Here is a 20,848-nt window from a genome sequence, read left to right on the forward strand (position 1 = left end):
CAATCTTGAGGAGTATTTTTATCTTCAATGTTAGTAAAATACAAGTGAAATGAAGTTAGAAGATATAAAACTCATAAAAATTCATAGAGCTAGTAAAGAAAGGACAAAGTTTGAGTCAAAACCAAGATTGGTCAAGCTGTAAAACTGATTTTCTTTTGATAAAGCAATGAGCTCCTTAGATACCTAAGGTCCCTTCCAGTTCTAATATGTATAATTTCTAAAGAAACAAGGAAGTTCTTTCCTGGACATCTACCTATCCATCTCATCTAGACTGGGCCAAAGTAGTCTTCTCAGTTTCTTTCTTCTTCTCTGGATATAATATGTAGTTGCCAGCTTCACACACAGTAACTCAAGTAAAAATTCTACTTCCATTTATTTTACTGCCTGAATTTGTGGTGTAAAGAGAAAAATAATTCTTTAAAAAAGCAGGCCCTTCTGCCATGTGAAAACACAGCAAAAAAGATGCCATCTATGAATCAGGAAATGGACCCTCACCAGATTCTGTCTTGACCAGAGCCCATGGTCTTAGACTTTCTAGCCTCCAGAGCTAAAAAAAAAAAAAAAAAAAAAAGGAACTTTGACTATAAACTAGAAGCCTCTGACCACTGCCTCCTGAAATTACTAGAATTTGAACAATCTTTCATTTCACCTGTCATGTGATTATGTTTGAAATATAGATAAACATTCAGTTTCATTTGTTTTTACAGTGCTGGGATTAAACCCAGGGCCTCATGCATGGTTAGCTCTCCCTCGACCACTAAGCTAACTGCCCAGTCCCCTGAAAGAGTATTTAGTACTTTGATCCCACTCTATCATCTCTAATAACTTATTTGGCACACTGAGATGATCTAGAAGCAAATTATTTGAGTTAAATTGTTTTTGGTTACTCAGAATGATTAGGAATATTTCAAGAATATATGATTCATTTAGATATGATCTTAGTTTTAGAAAGTAATCTAACACACAATCAGGGACATGGGCCTGATAAATTTGATGAAAGCTAACTTTCCTTTAGTTGTGACTGTTAAAATTTATCCCCAGTTAACAGTATTCCTTATTATAAAAACCCTCAGATTGTTGAAAACTTGTTCTACCATTATGTTACTAGCCATCATCTTAACATTCTACTTGCTTTTATAGATGAAGACAAAAACATGTTTTAGAGATGACTGTGAAATGACTACTATTTGAGTTTGTTAGCATTTGCATATAAAATCTAAGTTTATTGACTAGTTATTATATTAACTAGTTTTCCTATCAAATAGTTTAGATTTTTAAGATACTAGTTTTGGAGTTATACTTATTGAGAAAGTAAATATGTATTTTAATTTTATATAACATTGAGTTCACTCTTGCCATTAATTTACGTTAATAATTATAAAGTGACCCCTAAGTTTAGGCCTGCAATTGGCCCTACTACACCCTGCTCATATCTGTGATATGAGTACTTTCATAAATGAACTCTTTTTGCATTATCCCAACTAAAAAGCTGCCAGAACCTCTACTGATACATTTTGGAAGATTCTTCTCAGTTGTCACTATAACTATTGTATGAATGATTTATCTTGGTTTGCTTGTTCTTCTTTATCCATAGTAATGAATCTTGGCTTCTTCCAATGAAGCTCAGATGGCGTGCAAATTTTTGAAAGGAAAAGTGCATGGAATTCATTCTATTGAAAAAATTATAACTACATTCACAATCATAAATAAGAGAGAAGTCAAAAGTAAGTAAAATAAGGGCACAGCTTTATTTTGCTACAAGGCAGTAAGTACACTGTCATATCAAAAGTTCAGTGCTGGCCATCTTGCACTGAATGTTCTTAAGGCAGAAACTGACTATTGACCTCAGTCTTTGTCTCCCCCAGCTGCAAACGTAGTATCTGTGAGGCAGTTCCAAAACCATACACTTAGAAATCCCGGGGGGATGTTGATGGAACTCAGAATCCCTGAATTAAAGAACAGTCAGGGGTTGAAATCAAAACAAAACATAGGACATTGACAACATAGATCTCCCAAAAAAAGAAGTGCAATGCATGCTTTTTTAAAAAAACAATTACAAAAAAAAAAAAACCACACACACACACACACAACAACAACAACAAATGCAAAATCTCCCAAACAGGTTTTCCAATGTATTACAAAAGGAAAAAAAAATGTATACATATAAAAAAATAAAACAGGTCTGAAATACTAGTGCATAGTCAATTACCTAACACCAAGTTTTTTTTTTTCTTTTCAACCAAGCTCTACTGCTCCTCTGACACTAGCAGCATGTCTACAGGCTAAGACCATAGCAGCAAAACACATTTTCATTTGGCATTTACAAAATTAAATTACTGAATAAAAATATAATTTTTTATAAAACTATTTCATACAGTAATAATTTTTAAAGCAAGCTAAAAAAACTCAAAATGGTTTAGTACAATTAATGTACCTCCAATGTTATGAACCATAAATGAGCATTAACAATCTCTATTGTCCTGTGATATTTTTCAACATTTATAGTAATGCTTTTACTGATTTAAAAAAAAAAATCTATTCAAATTTTAGTGATTTGAGAAAAGAGAAATACTGGAGTTCCTCTTGTGTAAAATTTCAAAAAACTCATCATAGGCAAAAATACTGATCTGTTGGATCCTCTAAAATACAGATAAATCATTTTATGCCTTTTAAAAAAAATCTGCACAAGATAATAACAACTGGTTACAATTCATTACCTAATAATTTAGGTAAGACCGTTATTTATTTATTTATTTATTTTAAAAAATCCTTTTAGTTGAGTGAAATCTAATAAGATTTCATCCAACTAAATGCGCTTATGCACTTGGTGCTGCTCTCAACTGTTGTACCACAACAAAAATAGGTTCTTCACCCAATCATGAAAAGTTTCATGTCGAGGAATGACATATCCCAAGTCAACGTGAAGTGTTCTGAAAATCATAATGCTTTTCTGGAAACGTCTCACATAACCAGAGTCCGGGCTGAGAATGCATTCACATATTTTCGAGCCTGACCGGAAGCCGTCATCTGATCCTCCATCTTTCCACAGGATGTGGGTTCCCAGGCGCTGCTACAAGGCTGAGGGGGGAAGAGGGTGACAGCAGGGTCAGACCAGGAAGCACACACGAGAGTCCAAAAGGGATTCCCAATCCCAGAAGGGCCAGCTGCCACATTTTGGATGCCAGAGGCAAGTGGTTGACACCAGGAAGCCTTTGTGGACAGATTTCAACTCCTTGACATCCAGAAATCCAGCATCCTTAAGTGACATTAATGGTCAGAACTGCTCACTCCTAGGAGGGAAACCCCACTCCAACCGATTTCATAAGATGGGGCCATGGCTTCATACTGGAATGCCTTGAGGCTGGAGACAAGAACAAGCATAATTCTCCAGACACCTACCATAAACTTGCCTGGGCATTTACTCACTAAGCAAACTGGTGAGTGCTGGGGCCATGAAGCTCATGTAGGTGAAGGAATTGATCAATATCTGTTAAGCACAGTACATCTTTTCACAATTAATTTAGAAATATCTGTTTCGCAGTATAGCTTAATTTTGCTATTTTTATTTAAACTTTTGCAGTGTTGGGGATCAAACCCAGGGCTTCACCCACATGCTAGGCAAGTGTTCTACCACTGAGCTAGCTACACCCTCAACCCTCAGTATGGCTTAATTTTTTAAAGACATACTCCATGTTGCCCCAAAGTTAAAGTCTTAGTAAAGTATTTATGTCCCACTTAGTTCCCAAAGGGATTTAATATGGTTACAAAATAAATACAACAGGTTTATAAAAGTGCAGAAAGCAAGATCACAGGGAATCAATATGCAGAAAATAAATAATATGAAACAGGGCAAGATTTGTACACAAAATGTCACGAAATGCAGTGCCCCAGAGAGATGTAGGCTGCCAGCAGTCAGTGCAGAGGGAAACAAACATAAGCAGGTCTAAGATTTGGTACCTTAAAGTCAAAAGCAGCCAGTGGCTCAGGAAAAAGCACTACTCCTGATCTAAAAGGAATTATCTTCCAAGGGACAAAAGAAGAAAAAGAAAGCCTTTGTTTTCCAGAACCTAAAGTGTCCTTTAAGAGATCAAATGCAAAGGTGTTTCTCAACAGGTGGAACCAACTTGGGAGCGGGGGCTGTGGTGCAGGTGAACAGAGCATGGAAGATGGAGGGAGTGCTGGGGCACTGCTTTAGGGGAAGGGCAAGAACAGGCACAGTTGAGATAGACAGGTGGAAAAACAGGAGTGTAATCCTTGTGGAGAGAGAGCAAGAAAGAGGCAGGAATCTGAAATCTGTGCACTGTTGGTGGGGAGTATGGGGGGAGCAGGGGAGAGAAAGGGATACAGTGGTTAAATGATGGCATCTTACTCTGTGCTGCCAACTCATCTTAGAGTTTCAAAAGCCCTTAGTCTGTGCTGCCAACTCATCTTACAGTTTCACAAGTCTCATCTCATTTAACTCTCACAAAACAAACAAACAAACAAACAAACAAACCACCTGTGGTTTGTGAATTTGAACTTGGGTGGGATTCAGGAGCTCATACCCCTAATGAGTACAAGATGCTGCTTCCAGGAGAGCTCTCAAGAATGCAAGTGTCTTGATAGGCAATTTGGAGACTCAGTTACCAGGGATTTGGGATCCAGGAGGAAGTATGGAGGTGGGGTGTGAGGGTCATCAGACTTTTTAGCAAAGAGGTCTGATAATTTTGAATGAACACTGTACTGGTACAGTAGTGACCAGACATGAGCAAAGTTCCAGTGGTATAAGGTCTGCAGTGTCATATTCTTCTTTAGGACTAAGAAACTCAGGAAGTTTCTTAGTCCTTCCTGAGTTTCTCAGCTGTGCCATTTTCCCACCAATGTAAATAGCACAGTTGAGTACACATGTTTACTTTGAAAGCTCAGTAGCTCCATATGTAACTTGAAACACTACATAGCAAAATGAATTATCCTAGTATTCCCAGGAACTGTGGATCACAAAAATGACAAGACAAAGATGACAGATAGGTATTCTGGGTTGATTCTCACACGGAGTCATATTTATTATTTTCCTGAACAAAATCACCACGGTAGTTACAGTATTCTTTGAATCAGTTCTGAATAAATGATGTTTCCCTAGACTTGAGCATGTGGATTAAATATACATGTTTTTCTGGTATATATCTATCCATTCAAATTCTACATTTTAGTTTTATTGATTGCTAACTGAAACATTAAATTGACACATGTGATTGATTTTAAAAAATAAAATGTAATGTTATCTTTTTAAATTATTGAGCAGTCATTGTGGCAAAATGGGACATGCAGGTGCTACTTGTGAGGTCAAAGGTCAGTATGGTTTATCTACCACTAAGTTATTTAGAGCTGTACTTAGAAGCAATGCATAGATAGATGCACACATCAACGAGCATGGATATTGGGGGTGTGGTAAGGGGTACTGGGGTTTGAACACAGGGGTGCTTAACCACTGAGCCAAACCCCCAGCCCTTTTTATTTTATTTTATTATTATTTTTTATTTTGAGTATTAGGGTCTCACTAAGTTGCTTAGAGCTTCAAACTTGCAATCCTCCTGTCTCAGCTTCCAGACTCACTGGTATTACAGGCATGCCCCACCATGCCCGGCCAGAGGACAGATCTTAAAAAAATGACAAATAAGGAAGCAGAATGGAATATCTTCCTATACTAATATCTTATACGTATATTTAAAATTTACATAGAAATCTATGCAAGAAAATACACATATTGAAGCAAATGAAGGGACAAGAAGAAGGAAAGTGAGAACAGATAAAGAATTGAACAGCAAACAAGAGGATTATTTTTGTTTTTCTGAGATTAAGAATATTTCTATTTAGCTGGGCTTCAATTAATATAAAATGTATTTTCCAAATGTGTAAATTAAAGTATCTTAAAATAATCGTATTTGCTTTTCCTATGCCTCCTGGTAAAGGTCAAATTCCGATCCCTTGTCTCATCATATTCAGAACTCCCAGTCTGTTCAGGAGAATCTAACACTAAGGATTTTCAACATACTACATTTCCAACTTCATATATTTTCAATTTGACATGTGACTGTGATTTTTGACAGATTCCCCCCATGGCTCATCACTTGATTCATATGTGGTTCTTCCTCCAGGACCAGATATTTAAAATGACATTGATATAAAGAAGGTGCCATATATTTTTAATTAGTGTTTGGAGAGAACTTTTAAATAATCAGCTTCTCTTAAGACAAAGAGAATGTACTAAGAAACTAATGAAAATGACTGAAATATTCTAATTTCTTGACATATAACCCTGATGCTTAGAGCCTGGGATGGGCCAGGAACACCTGATTCTCCCAGGATAGACAAATACTGGGATGTACTGGCCACTGTGTACAGTAACAAAAAAGCCAGCAAGGCGAGCCAGGAATCCCCCTTGCACAAAGCAAGAACAACTTTCAACAATGAACATGACAACACTGGTCAGAACAGACACATACTGATGGTGTGATCACAAAGATAAGAAGGTTGAGCACTCAAGTAAAAAAGAATGGCTCCCTTTCTCCCTTCCTACCTTAAACCCAGGGCCCTACACCAACTTTTAAACAGAATAGCTTTGAAAAATATTAAATGACCTTGTCCTAGAAGAATATTTTTTAATACTGTCATATATATTTTTGTGCATCCTCCTTATTCCCTCTACCTAAATTTTAGTTTCGTTTACATGAGGGAACTGATAAGCATTACAGATTTCTGCCTCTGAATTCTTGTTCCATTACTAACCCACGGTGCTATTTCAGACATGTCACACCATCCTAATTCATTTCAACATTAATAATCCTATTCACACATCCTCCTCCCATTGCTGAAGAGTCACCTTGCTTATCCTGCAATGTGCCTTTCATTGCCCCTGGGCAGAAGTGAACTATAAACAGTCTGTCAAAGCTTTAACTGGGATATCCTGTTGAAGCACTTTGAATAAATACCCAGATCCTTCCTAGAAAACAGAAGTGAAATGAGAAAAGACCATGTCCACAGGTGGTTTTCTGTCAGAATTAGATTATCTTCAAATTTCATTTAGAATCTGAGGTATTTTTCATCACACTGAACACTTGCTATTATGATCATATTCAGATAGCAGCTTCACACAACATTTACTGATGTCAAGAACCTGTGTTTTACAATTTGAAGACTTCATAAGAAATTCTTATAAACCTAAAAAAATATTCTGGAATATCAAACTTGTGAGATGGTATTATGCTTTTATTTTGTTTTGTTTTATAATAGTAAGCCAGTATAAATGGTGTATGAAAGAATAAGAATTTTTTGATTATACTATTTAACCTATCTGAAGAAAGCACTTATATACTGGACAAAAATTCCAAAGATCCAGATTCCTTGCCAGAGGGATATCTTTTTACAATGTATTAGTTGTAAGAGATAATATTGAAATCTTTGGTGATATCTTGAAGTCAGATCCCTGACTTCACACTTGAGCAGAAGTGTTGCTAAGGTAGGGCCAATGGATATTAAACTTTCCTTTGTATATTTCCCTAGGTCATTTGCCAGTAAATGGATGGAACTGGAGAATATCATGCTAAGTGAAATAAGCCAGTCCCAAGAAAACTAAAGGCCGAATGTTCTCTCTGACATGTGGATGCTAACCCACAACAAGGGAAGGTGGGGAGGGGAAGAATAGAAATCCATTAGATTGGAAAAGGGTTGAAAGGAAGGTAAGGGAGAAGGATGGAAATAAGAAAGATAGTAGAATAAATCAGACATAACTTTCTTATGTTCATATATGAATATATTACCAGTATAATTCCACATCATGTACAACCACAAGAATGGGATCCTAATTAGACTAAGGTATTGTGTGTGTGTGTGTGTGTGTGTGTGTGTGTGTGTGTGTATAAAATGTCAAAATACACTTTACTGTCATGTATATTTAAAAAGAAATAAAAAAGAGCCACAGGTGCTTAAACAACATATTTACCTATTCCAGAACAAAGCAATTAAATGTCTCCAACTTCAGGGTTGCTGATTTTTCACAGGAAAGAATCTTAAAATTTAGGTGATTAAAGGCCCAGATGGAAGATGTCTCATTCACCAAGGCCTCCATTTCCCAAACTGAAATAAATAATAGCTAATAGAGATGGGCCCTTCCCAGCTATGGAGTTTGTCCCAGATGTCTTTAGAGGTCTCTTTATCTCATGTTTATAGACTTCCCAACAGTTTATATCACATAGCCCAGGGTGTCACAAATGTTTGAAAGAACAACTTTTTCCTTGGCCACATTAGTTCCAGACTATTAAGATTAAGACAAATGCCAAATTGCTGTAAAGCAATTCTATCTTTGCTGGTGTCCCTAAAGAAGATTCTATCTCAGAGTGTTTATTCCCAGTGTCACCAAAACAAATGAAAAATTCATGTCTTGTAATGTCTGGGGCAGGGTACCCTGACTCTGGGCTTAATGCAGCTTCTCCCTTCATTTAGCCTTTCTCAGTTCAACCTCAAAACCTCACAGAGAAAATTTGCTTAACTTATAACATTTATTAAAAGGCAGGTTACTGAAAATACTACTGACAGCTACATGAATTTTTGCTGGGGTAAGTGGAAAAAAGTGACCAAAAGGAGAACCAAATGAGTGTGGAGACATCCAGGGGAACAGATCAATAAGGCATACTAAGTCAACACTCAGAAAGATCTCTATCACAAGCAGACTGTTTCCATGCCAGTGCAGCAGAAAGGAAAAGAAAACCTGTAAATTAGCTGTTTTATCTCCCTAACAGCAAGAGGTCTGAGGGCCTTTATTTCAGAGAATTAGTTGAAATGGTTATCTCTTTTGTGACCCACTGACATTCTTCTGTAAGAATGGATCAGGGACTACTACACTAGAAGAAATAATATACCTTAGCTGAAAAGAAGACCGGGCCATTGGTGAGGTCTTCTTACTTGCCTTTTTAAGGGCAGAGATGTTGTGCTGCCATTGAGCACCAGATACTGGAATGCCGCCATCTTGAAAGCAATATTAGGTCCATTTGATATTCATAGTAACTTTATGTGATGAGTGGAGGTTATGCCATGTTCCCCAGTTTATAAAGAAAAAAACAATTTAATTAAATTATTGAATTAAATTCATTCAAGTAGGAATTGGTGGAGTCCAGATCAGAACCCAGGTTCTGTTGCTCACATATGAGTTTATTTCCCTTCTCAGCAACACTTGTCACACAGAAAGTATTTGCCTTATTTTTTGTCACAAATAAATCATATAGTGGTGGGAGCAATCTAAAACACATAGAACTTAAAATCCAAGGTTGAAAGTGAGTTTTAATTTCTGGTAATAATATTTTAAAATTTTTTGATGTTGTATAAATGTGTTTAATAATAATGGGAAAATATTTGGGAAATTTACTTAAATTAAATTCACTGTTTTAAAAAAGTGAGGCCATGACAAGCCAAGTCAGGAAATTAAAATTTAAGGCTGTCATTCTGTGGTTACAAAAAAGAGGAAAGTGAGTGAGTAAAAAGCAAATGAACATATCTTTTACACTTGAGTTTTAAATAGGAATAAAAGGAAATTATAATTTAAGAGAAAAATACAGAAGTTCAGGAGGTTATAACTTATAAAATTTTGGATCTACCAAAAAATGTCTACCTTAAGAAATATTTATTAGCATAATGTATTTATTTCAACATGTACAACAAATTGAAAGCATACTGAGGAAAATAGGCAGTCTTTTCTCTGCATGTCTGCCTCAGTATCTCTCAGGGTAATTTCTGAATGGTAGAATCCAGTGGAATTTCACAGTGAATTTGTCTTTCCTACTCCAAATTTCAAGCTTTATAAGCTGCATATTTTTGCTACTACCTCACATTTGTGAGCATTTTATAAGATTCTAGATTCCATCTCTACCTTACACAATTTGAGAGAAAGGCTGAGTACTGGCAATGGCACAATGTGAAAATCTCAAATATAATGAACCATGTAAGAAAAAGAAATATCAAAAATGTCTCAGAACATTTTACTTTAAGTATACTGTTTGATTTTTGTTTTTCTTCAATGCTGGGAATCAAACCTAGGACCTCAAGCATATTAGGCAAGTTCTCTACCACTAAGGTACATCCCAGCCACTGTTTGCTTTTATAGTTTAAAATCAAGGCATCTTTAAAAACAGAGAAATTCAATTAGGATTGTGCAGCTAACACAAATTCTTTGGAAAAAGATTAAGTATCACATAGCCCAGGGTGTCACAAGTGTTTGAGAGAACAAGTTAAAAAATAAACATAACAGGATTGTGCATAACAACCTCTATTTAAGCCTCTACTTATTTAAGTTAACTAATTTAATCTACATACAGATTTTAGATCAGGGGATATATGGAAAGTTCTGAGTTATTATTCATTGTGTGTCAATGACAATCCACATAACCATGGGCATACTTAGCACCCTGATTTTGATCTCTGCATACAATTTCCCACTGAAATGACTCAGAGCACCTTGGGGGAAATGGCTGATTCCAAGAAGAGAATGAGGAAATGTGGTTATTAAAGTCACTTAAAATAAATAAAATCGAAAATTCTGTTCTCCAGTGATACAAGTCACATTATAAGTACATATGACTAGCGGCTATCAAAACTGGACAGCAGCATATTAGACATTTCCATCACTGCAGAGTTTCTTTTAGAAAGCACTGGGCTAGCAATTAGAAGACATTTAAGAGACCTAAAAACCAAATGCAATGTGTGAAGTTGTTTCAATTTTGATCATACAAGCAAATATCATTTTTTTGATTGATAAGAAAATTTAAATATGCCCTAGGAATTAGAATATAAATTATTGTTAATAACGTGTGATAATAGTACTAGGTTGTTTATAAATGTGTTCTATATTTAGATATTCTCTGCAAGTACATAAGAATAGAATGTTACATTGTCTGGAATTTAAAATACTTCATTAAAGACTTTTGATAAAGGTAAATGTTAATAATTGTTAGGAACACAGCATATCATAACAAAACTCACAGCTTCTTTCATTGCTTTGCTTCCATTTTTTGGTGGTGCTGGCGATTGAACCCAGGGCCTTTCACACATTAGGTAAGTACTCCACCACTGAGCTACATCTCCAGCCAATCTGCATTTCTAATTTTAAAATATCAGATGTAACTTATACAAATTTATAAACATGTGTATTCTTATATATATTAGAAGCAAAACCATAAATATCTAGTGTATGGGTCTTAAAAAGTTTACTAATTGCTCTATCAAAAACCTTATTGGCATAATTAGGCAAGGATGATTAAAACTCGAATGACAGAGCACAGAATTCCAGTTACTATAGTCTTAAATAAACTGCTCTTGTGCCTAAGCAAAGTTACTTGGAAAATAAGATGTGAAACCTACTGCACTATATAAGTGGCAAATATTTTACATTTTAGAGGTATTCAAATTTTAAAATGGGGAATCATATTAAAAGTTTTGCTATGACAAAAATATCTGGATGGCTTGTTCAAAATTCCAGTTAGTACTTGACATAAGTACGAATTACAAAAGTTATAGACTGTATGAAGTACTCTTAAGTTAACAGCCAGCTCATTTAATGAATGCAAAATGTCTTCAAAAACACCATGTGTGAGAACTGTGCATTATTAGGTCAAATTGGATTATCAGGGGAAATATATGGAATGGCATTATGTTTTAAACAAGCAAATCACCAAAATGCATGAAAACACAAACAGTGGTTTCCCTCTATTCTTGGTTTTGCTTTCTGTAATTTCAGTTACATAGGGTCAACCATGATCTGAAATTATTAAACAGAAAATGCAGAAAAAAAATTCATGATTTTTAAATAACTGTTATTACAGTATAATGTTATACTTCTCCTATTTTATTGTTATTAATCTCTTATTATGTCTAACTGATAAATTATCATCTGTGTGTGAGTATGTGTGTGTGTGTGTGTGTGTGTGTGTGTGTAGAAAAATCAGAGTGTATAGGATTTGGCACTATCCATTGTTTCAGGCACGCCCAGGAGTCTTGGAAAAACATACTCCTTGGATAGAGGGAATTATTATATAATATTTCGAATCAAGATTATATGAAATATTGGTAGTAAGTGTTTCAATAGTTAGAATTGCTTGATACAACTTCCAGTGTTTAGCCCAAAAGTTTGAAACATTTTAGAAATCACACATTTCTGTAATATCAGAAGCTAGGCTCCATGACATAAAACAAATTGAGTTATCTGTTATAGCAGACTATTAAAAATATTTGATCAATGTAAATCAGTAAACCATACAATATACATATAGAAGCACTGACTGTTATGTCTCAATTATTCAGTTGTTGGAAGTGACAAATACCACCTTCACCATGGAATGTACATACAGGACTTAGTTTCTGCATTCAGATATTAGAATGTGTGCAAATAGAACCCACTGTGTACTAGAAAACACAGGTTAACAAAATAGAGCTGCTACTCAATTTTGAGTTTCAAAGATAACCAATATTTCATTAAATAAAATTTAAATGTTAATATATTCCCATACTAAAGTTTTTAAAAACTTGAATAACATTAAAAGTCCTGTGGCAAAAAATATCAAACTATTTTCATAAATATTGACATTATTACTCATAATATATAATTTATATAACATATATTTTATATCAGCATCATATTCAATTCTGAATGTTTTTTGCCTAAACAGTGTTTGGATCGGCCAAAAGTTATTAGGATTCTGTTAGAAAAATAATCAGGGTTTTTCAATTTAGGTAATGATTACTGTTCCCAGATATACTTACATGCTTGCTGTTTGACACACAGAATGCATTTTTCTCTTATAATTTTGTTTTTGTGGTATTGGAAATTCCGAGTTTTTTTTTTTTTTTTTTTTTTTTAGACAGAGTCTCACTAAGTTGCTGAGGCTGGCCTTGAATTTGCAATCCTCCTGCCTGGGTTTCAGGAGTAGCTGGGAGATTGTAGATATGTGCCATCATAATCAGCTTAAAATGCATTTTTTCTCTACTACTACAAATACAGGTTGTGTCCCAGGCTAGGTTACAAAATATGCATAAAACTTAACTATTAAGTTCATCTCTTAATCTAACTAAAATACTAATAGCATCAGTCAAATTTTATGCTCTGGATACCAAGGACCAAAGAAAAACAAAGAAAGGGTTTCTCTTGTAGACCCAGGATCAGGTCTAGGTAAAATTTTGAAATGGCTGCCACTTTGCCCAGACAAGCCTCTAATCCCTTTTCAGTGCCCCTCTAACATCCCAATGGTGCTTATTTTCTCACCTCTCAATTCTGTGTGATATGCTGAGTCCTCTCCACAGAAGGCCTGCCCAAGCCTGACTAACTTGGAACTTCTGACTGTTCACATGTTCTGACACTCCCTGTCCCACACTCCAGCCCTGAGACATCTTTTACCAAAGTACATGGTATCTGAGAGAGGCCACAAGAAAGTGATCTCACTGAATTAAAAACAAATGTGCCTACAACCTTTCTAGCTGTATTTTCATATTTTAAAAAATAATTCAAAGTGTCACAAATACTTAAGAAGGGAGTTTTAAGATGCTCACAAGTTGGAATATGAAGGCCCAGCACTATGACAAAAAAAGTTCTATAAGGGACCAGGCCACTCCAGTTACAGTGCTTGCAACCTACAGCATCAAATATGACTTTCCCCTTCTGAATCTCCATCTGGAGGAAAGTGAGGGGGTTTTCCTCTGAGTAGCACAGGAGGACTGAGGGGAGGACCCTATAGCTGGCTTGTTAATGTTGGGAACTGCTTTAAATAATGTGTGGGAGCAAATTTGCATTCTTATTTACATTTGGCTTCGGATTAGTTTGGGAATTTGTTGTATATTCTCAACACACATCTACTTCAGGGTTATAAGGAAAATCTCCTTTGATATTAAAACCTGAGAGCAGATGGTCCATCATGGATTAGTCACAAGCATTGACAGTTGCTTTTTTTTATTCTGATGGTCAAATACATTGCAATTATTTTCTGTCTAGAAAACTTCACATTTCATTTAAAATCTAACCAATCTCAGAGCTTTGATTGTCTAGTGATAGAGCATAGAAGACAAGAATTTTGAAACAAAAAGTAAACTATGTAGACATTTAAAAAAAAAAATGTTTTCAAGAGGAAGGAGATACTGACCCAAGGGTGATCCATGATCTTAGTCACAGTAAAAAATGTTTTCCTTCATCATGCTTGGGGGACCAGCTCTCATGAAAATTTCCAGCCTGTCTCATATGAGTAGTACCAAAAATTAGAAGAGATTTTCTAGACATTAGATGTCACTTTAAGACACCACTCCTCTATGTCTAATATTTTAAAAACAACAATAATATAAGATAACAGTTTTTCAGTGAATGAATTTTAAGACACCAGTGATGGAATAATAATTACCTGCAAGGGACTCACCAGGGACCTGTTTTTAGGTGCTGTAAATGCTTTGAGAACATTGTCTTCATCTTCTGATACTGGTGTCATTAAAACAGAGCTTGTAAGAATATTCTACAAAGAAAGAGAATATTTGAAATTTAAATGAGCTTGGATAATATGAAAGCCAACAATCCTAACACTGTTGAGAGGAGATTACTATGAGATGGTACTCATTAGCATGAAGAAATGCAGGCATCTTCCAGAAAGTTTCTTCCCTGTGAGCTAAAAGGAGAACTCAATGATGTACTAACCCTCACACCACTGTGGCAAACACCACCAGAACCCAAAAAGCTTTGGGTCCCATCTTATTCTAAGCATGGGGTATGCACTTAAAATCCATCTTCTAAATGAATTCCTAAGTCCATGATTTTAAAACTAAAGGATATTCTAAGCTCTTGGATATGGATTGTTTATTTCATATACTGGGACAGAAATATTTTATAGCTGTATTAAAGCCACGCTTCTATGGATTTTTAGAATTTAGAGCCACATTTTTAGAGTTCTAATCCAGTACCAGCCCCATGAGGAATATAAACTTGAATAAATGACTAAGATACCAAATTTTCTAGTTGCTATAATGGAAGTGATAATGTTATCAATCTTATAGAGTTACTGTAAGGATTACATGAATTAACTCATCTAAAGTCATTAGATTAGGACTCACCACTTAATACATACTGAATAAGTATTAGTAATTATTGTTTGCTTAGATTCTCCATTAGATATAAGAGCACTATTCACTAATAGTAAACTAGAAAAATGATGGAACCAAGGCAAGGCAATCCTGTTGGCCCTATGCACCCATGTATTCAGCAACCAAACCTTGGGAAGAAAATCCACATATACTGATATGTACAGACTATTGTGGTCTTTATCCACTAAACAATATAGACAGAATCTGTTTTGAATACATAAACAAAAATTTCAACTTTATATTCTAACATTAATAATCATTTTTTTTTAAATGCATGAGAGGCTGTTTTGAAACCAGATGCACTAAAGAGTGAGTATTGAAACCACAATGGCCCAACATACCACACATAGGATTCTGAGTCACTAGTGGAGCAACTTGGGCACTGGTGCATGGGTACTTACTGGTGGTGCCTCTGCCACAGGTGATGCCTGTGTGAACAGTTGAGCATTCAGACTGTCCCCTTCCCAGTGGCTTGAGCAGAAGAAGTTTCCCGCTTTATCAGTTGGAGATTCTACCTAAAAGCAAACAGCAAGTGCTTGTCATTTCTACCAGTACTACTTTTATGAAATATTTATTCTCAGTAGTAAATTTCTGGTCAGTCTCTCAAACATTCAACCCTGCATGAAAATAAATCCAAGAGGCAAATTATCCAACTTGTTAAGAGATGCTTCTTGCCAAAAAGCTACTTTGATCCTTGCAGGTTACATCTCCTTTCTTCTATACTATATTAATTTAAAATACTACCATTTGAATGTGAATTCCTATTTTTCTATGGTCTCAGAAAGTGAGGGAATATGTCATTCAGGGTAACTTGAATTTGTGTTCCAAGTGACAGTCATTCATATTTGGCTCAGAATAAACTGTTTCTTATTCCCTTAAAAAAGGGAGAGAGAAAATGGAATATTTATCATCTATCTATATTTTTAAGTATAATAAAAAGCTTCTGCCCTCTCTTTCCCTTATCCTAGCATCTTCTCTATCCCAATATGAAGTTGATAGAAGTGGCATGGCTTTCCAAACGAAAGGTTGCTGCCTACAGTCTGGCAGTACCTTTTGAATGCATCTTGTATGAAAATCTTACATGAGAAGTGGTGCTGTCTCACAACATCGAGGCCAGGCACATCAAAATGCACGAAAGAACAAAGGCAGCAGGAGTCACAGCTTGTTCCTTCCATAGAGTCTTATACTTACCTCCTGTTTGATTTTCTTCAGTAAAGGTGGGCCATTCTCTTGAAACTCAGCAACAATGCCAGATTCATCCGACTCTTGTTTGATCACATCCTGTAGATCTTCTACTAGATGAGACGGTGTCTGAGGCTGTAGGGAAGAGTGGACATTTTTGCATCAGAGGAAAATTCCTGTTTATGCTAATACGTCAACTACACTCAAAGACTTTTCCAAAACTTACTAGCATCTTCAGGGGACCATATTTAATTTCTTGAGCTGCAAGTGCATGTTTGAAAGGTGTGGGTGTTCTTGGCGAGCTTTCTAGGATTGACCTTTTGATAGCTGGAGTTCTAAACCTTTAAAAAAGAGAACAAGCAGTGGCTTAATATAAAAGAAATGTGATGCTCATCACTTTATCTATCAAATTTAATTTTTTTCCAATAAACACAATAAACTCTACCACTGATATGGAATTGGATAAGTTTATACATCATATACATTCACTAGGGAGAAGATAATAGTACACATATGGTCAAAATATTATATATATAATATATAATATTATATAATAATAGTATATAATATTTCAAAATATTATATAGTCTTAAGACTAAAAGTGCTAAAATATTATTCATCTTTCCTGAATGTTTCAGAGGATATGGGAAAATGCCCTCAATCTATATGATAACTATAATAAACCTTGCCATATCTGATGTCATTGACAAATCAATTTATCTATTCATTAAAAGGAGATTCACACTAGAAAACATGTTAACCTTTTAAAATTTATTTTTTGTATTTGAAAGTAATAAGAATGGATTTCCTTCAAAGGTTTCTTATAATTCAAACTGATTTTCTCTTCCATTTCTTTGAATAGGTTAAGCCTTCATCAAATAAAAATGATTGTTTAATCACACCTTGGCTTTTAATCATATGATATTTCTGAAGATGTCAGAGAAAATTTAAGATTAAAAATACAAACTATGTAAAGAACCACGATCAATCTTATTTTGAAGCTTATAATCAGAGAAGAAAGAAGGCTGAAAATCTTTTTCAATGAGAGAAAAATTCAGTAGGGACTGAATGAACAAACAAACTAGATGGAAACATTTTATTAAAACTGCCTCTGCATATACAGAAATTGGAGTGAACTATGAAAGACAATTTTGTTTATTATCCCAGCTTCTACTTCTAGTTAGTTCTAACATTCCTAGGACAGACATATTCTGTCTGGGAATATGTAATATTTTTAATACATATAAATACACTAGCAAAATTACTTACATACAAATATATCAGATAGTTGGGGGTTATATTCCATTAATTAGTTATAACCAAGATAAATAAATACTTTTTTCTTGACCCAAGAACTTACATGGTGTTTTCCTTTTGAGTTTTCACAGTCTGGTCTCTATGAAACGGTGTTGTAACAGTCAATTTGTAACCATTGAGAGGGGTGGAAGTTAAAGAAGGTGTTTCCAAGTCTAAGCTTTCATGGTTACTGGAAGTGTTTAAAAACTAAACACAGGAGAGAGAGAAAAGAACTACTTAGATTAAACAGTGATTCTCTACTCAGCCCAACTTCAAAATCACACCTAGATGATAAGCAAGTATGGTTTACTGACCCACTATGCAAAATAATAGATATTAACAATCATATGGTGTTGAAGAGGGTATTAATTTACTTCAATTGAGCATCCAAAATAATACTAGGGTCAATACTGAAGAACTTGCAAAATCCTAAGAAAATATTATCAATAAAAGACACTTGCGATTCAAGAAAATGAGACATGCTTTTTACTAACATTAAAAAGGTTATAAAGTATTTCTTTTAATAGTCAGGAGGCTGAGGTAGGACCACTTGGGTACAGGAGCTTGGGAAACTTATGAGACCCTGTCTCAAAACCCAACCCCTAAAAAAACAAAACAAAAAACAGTGATGACAACAAACTAACTTAGGGTACTTGTGTAAAGAAAACGTTTTTAACTTTGAGTCCATGTTTCTCAGATGTACATACCTATATACTTAGAGTTTTTTTCTGGAACATCACCTATTAAAATGTTGCAGAACTAACATTCTGCAAAACACTGCTTGGAAAATACAGACAAAAAACCCCAATATATATATACACACACACACACAGATATGTACATATATACACATATGTGTACATATATATACTTATATACAAATATGTATGTATATACATATGTATGTATACATATATTTTTTTGGTGGAGGTATCATTTGTTTATACTTAAAGCTGTTCTCCAAACAAACTCAACAGAAAAAATTGGAAAAACATTTTAAAGTGCCAGATTATCTATTAATTTCAATTATTTTAATAATTTAGGAACACAAGTGTCTGATAAAGATTATAATTTCTATGCCTCAGAAACACTATATGAAATGAGAATATTTGGCAAAAACTTCACTAGTAAAATATGACACATCTCAAAAGAGCCAATGATGAAAATTTTAAATTTTCCTTAAGCGTTTGTTCCTCATCCTCTCCCTCCACCTTCCCACTCAAAGACAGATTGGAATCTAAATTTCCAGTTGCAACCCAAATGGTATGTTTTCCTAATTTGGTTCCCTCCTTTCTGGGGTCAGTGAATCACATAATGACAAATGAACACAGGCAGAAAACATGTTAATATTTTAAAAGAAAGGGAGCACACAGGACTAGAGAAAGAGACAGAAATGCTAAATTCTAGGGTAGAAGGAAATAAGAGCATATCCCATGCAAACTACCTTCCAAATAAAGTAAAAGAGAGAATCAGGACAAAACCATCAGCTAGCCTGCAGCCAGCCTAGACTCTGAGAGGCAACAGGTCTCAGCCACAGCTAGATTCAGTGCCAGAATGAAATCAGCAAGGGCAGCAGTAGTCATTTGTTCCAAAGGATTAGTTTCTAGATTATTAAGGCTCAGGTATCTGTTGCAAATTAGTAACAGCTGTGCAGAAATTGTGTGCTACCTGCGAGGGAGAGAAGGGCAGGCTTTTGACAGGGGAACGCTTGGGACTTGCACTGCTGACGTCAGCAAATAGGAAGGAGCTAGAGTCTCCAGTGGCTAAGGGGCTGGCCTGGCCCCGCTTTTTTCGAAGGATGACCAGTGGAATTGTGCTATGCTTTGCAGGAGGTAAAGCCTTGGGAGGGTTGTTCACCCTCAGGTTAGGCTCTCCTGCAGGGCTATTCCCATTGCCCTCTCTTTGCTGAAGCCGGAGGTCTTTGCCTGCGGAATGCTGGCTAGGTGGAAAAGCTGCTTCTTCAGAGTATTCAAAACTGCTGAGATCACACCATGATGAAGAGTCCTGAAACAATGTGGGAGGCACAGAACTCTGAGACAGTGTGTGCAAGTTGTGTGCCATCATCACCTGAAACAGCACTGAGAAAGACATGCTAAGTGCACAGAAAACCTGGGGCCCATACGGTGAACTTTTTCCAGCAGCAAGGGTAACAGTTGTTTGTCACCCTGCATTAGAGGGGTTCGGGAACTGCTCGAGGTTAGTCCTACAGATGTGGTGTGGGGAGCTCCTGACATCCTATCATTTACATGCAATATAGAGCAAAGAGAAAACCTTTCTAAAAGGCACACAGTGGTGATATCCATGCCCTTTCCAGCAAGTACACAATAAATGTTTTTTAACCAACTAGGAAACCCAGGAAATGAAGTGAGTGGGGGCTGAACTCCAGTTTTGTTTCACTAAGAATGATTTATCTTGATGAACCAATGGGACGGATAATTAATGTTCGATATTTTATACAGAAAGCCACATCTACCAATGAACTGATTATTTCAAATACACTGGAAGATTGCTTTAAGTTCCCAGTAAACATAATTCTTAATATGCTATCCAAAAACAAAGCAATATTCTAGAGAAGCACTAAGAAGTAAGCAAAATAAAAGATCCTTTAAAAGTAACTCAAACACCAATTCCATAGCTGGAGTTCTGCTTTATAAGTTATTAGCTTTTTTATTATTATTATTATTTTAAATATGCTCTTTGAAGGATAGCTGGAGTCCTACTTTATAAGCTTTATTTTTTTTTTAAATATGCCTTTTGAAGGAAAAGTTTAACAGCTGCCTTTTGTCTTGGTAGGGTATGATATGAGATCTCTGCAAAAATATATTTGTTAAGTCTAAATTCATACGTTTACCTATACATGAATTGAGACCAATAACATTTACTATAGAAAACGGCAAAGAGTTATGAAATGAGTTTTCTAAATCCCTTCCAGAAACATTAACTTGCCTTAGTAATTCTACTTACAGAATCTATAAATTGGAGTGTTTCTGCAACTTCTAAGAGGTTCTTAACATTATCCAGAATGGTACCCTGGTGGACGATCATGCACCTTGCTGGCGAGGCACTTTCTTCAGGTAGGGAGCTGGGATCCACTGGCAGAGATGGAGTGGAGTGGTGTTCCCCCAAACAGGAAACAGGTGCACTGTCTCCATGAGGTCTGGTGTGGTCGACAATGGAGGTGCTGTGCCACCCTGGGTAGCTGCATGTGTGGTTCTGTGTCTGAGGAAGGGGGGTG

General features: G+C 35.6%; 1 protein-coding gene across 4 annotated transcripts in view; it reads right to left on the bottom strand.

The window, feature by feature from the left end:
* Window positions 1-1,725: 1,725 nt before the first annotated feature.
* Window positions 1,726-20,848, bottom strand: part of Myb (MYB proto-oncogene, transcription factor) — a 33,060-nt gene continuing 13,937 nt past the window's right edge. For 2 of the 4 annotated variants that reach the window (XM_040283361.2, XM_078019086.1), the window contains exons 9-16: window positions 20,578-20,832; window positions 19,282-19,617; window positions 17,678-17,820; window positions 16,544-16,658; window positions 16,327-16,452; window positions 15,537-15,650; window positions 14,406-14,513; window positions 1,726-3,078 (exon numbers count right to left, since the gene is read on the bottom strand). In XM_040283361.2, the coding sequence (XP_040139295.1) occupies window positions 2,962-3,078; window positions 14,406-14,513; window positions 15,537-15,650; window positions 16,327-16,452; window positions 16,544-16,658; window positions 17,678-17,820; window positions 19,282-19,617; window positions 20,578-20,832 (1,314 nt within the window). In that variant the 3' untranslated portion in view covers window positions 1,726-2,961. The remainder of the gene's footprint in view (window positions 3,079-14,405; window positions 14,514-15,536; window positions 15,651-16,326; window positions 16,453-16,543; window positions 16,659-17,677; window positions 17,821-19,281; window positions 19,618-20,577; window positions 20,833-20,848) is intronic. The other 2 variants (XM_040283362.2, XM_040283363.2) reach the window with 2 other exon arrangements.

Source organism: Ictidomys tridecemlineatus, chromosome 8, assembly GCF_052094955.1.
Source record: "Ictidomys tridecemlineatus isolate mIctTri1 chromosome 8, mIctTri1.hap1, whole genome shotgun sequence".
NCBI lineage: Eukaryota > Metazoa > Chordata > Mammalia > Rodentia > Sciuridae > Ictidomys > Ictidomys tridecemlineatus.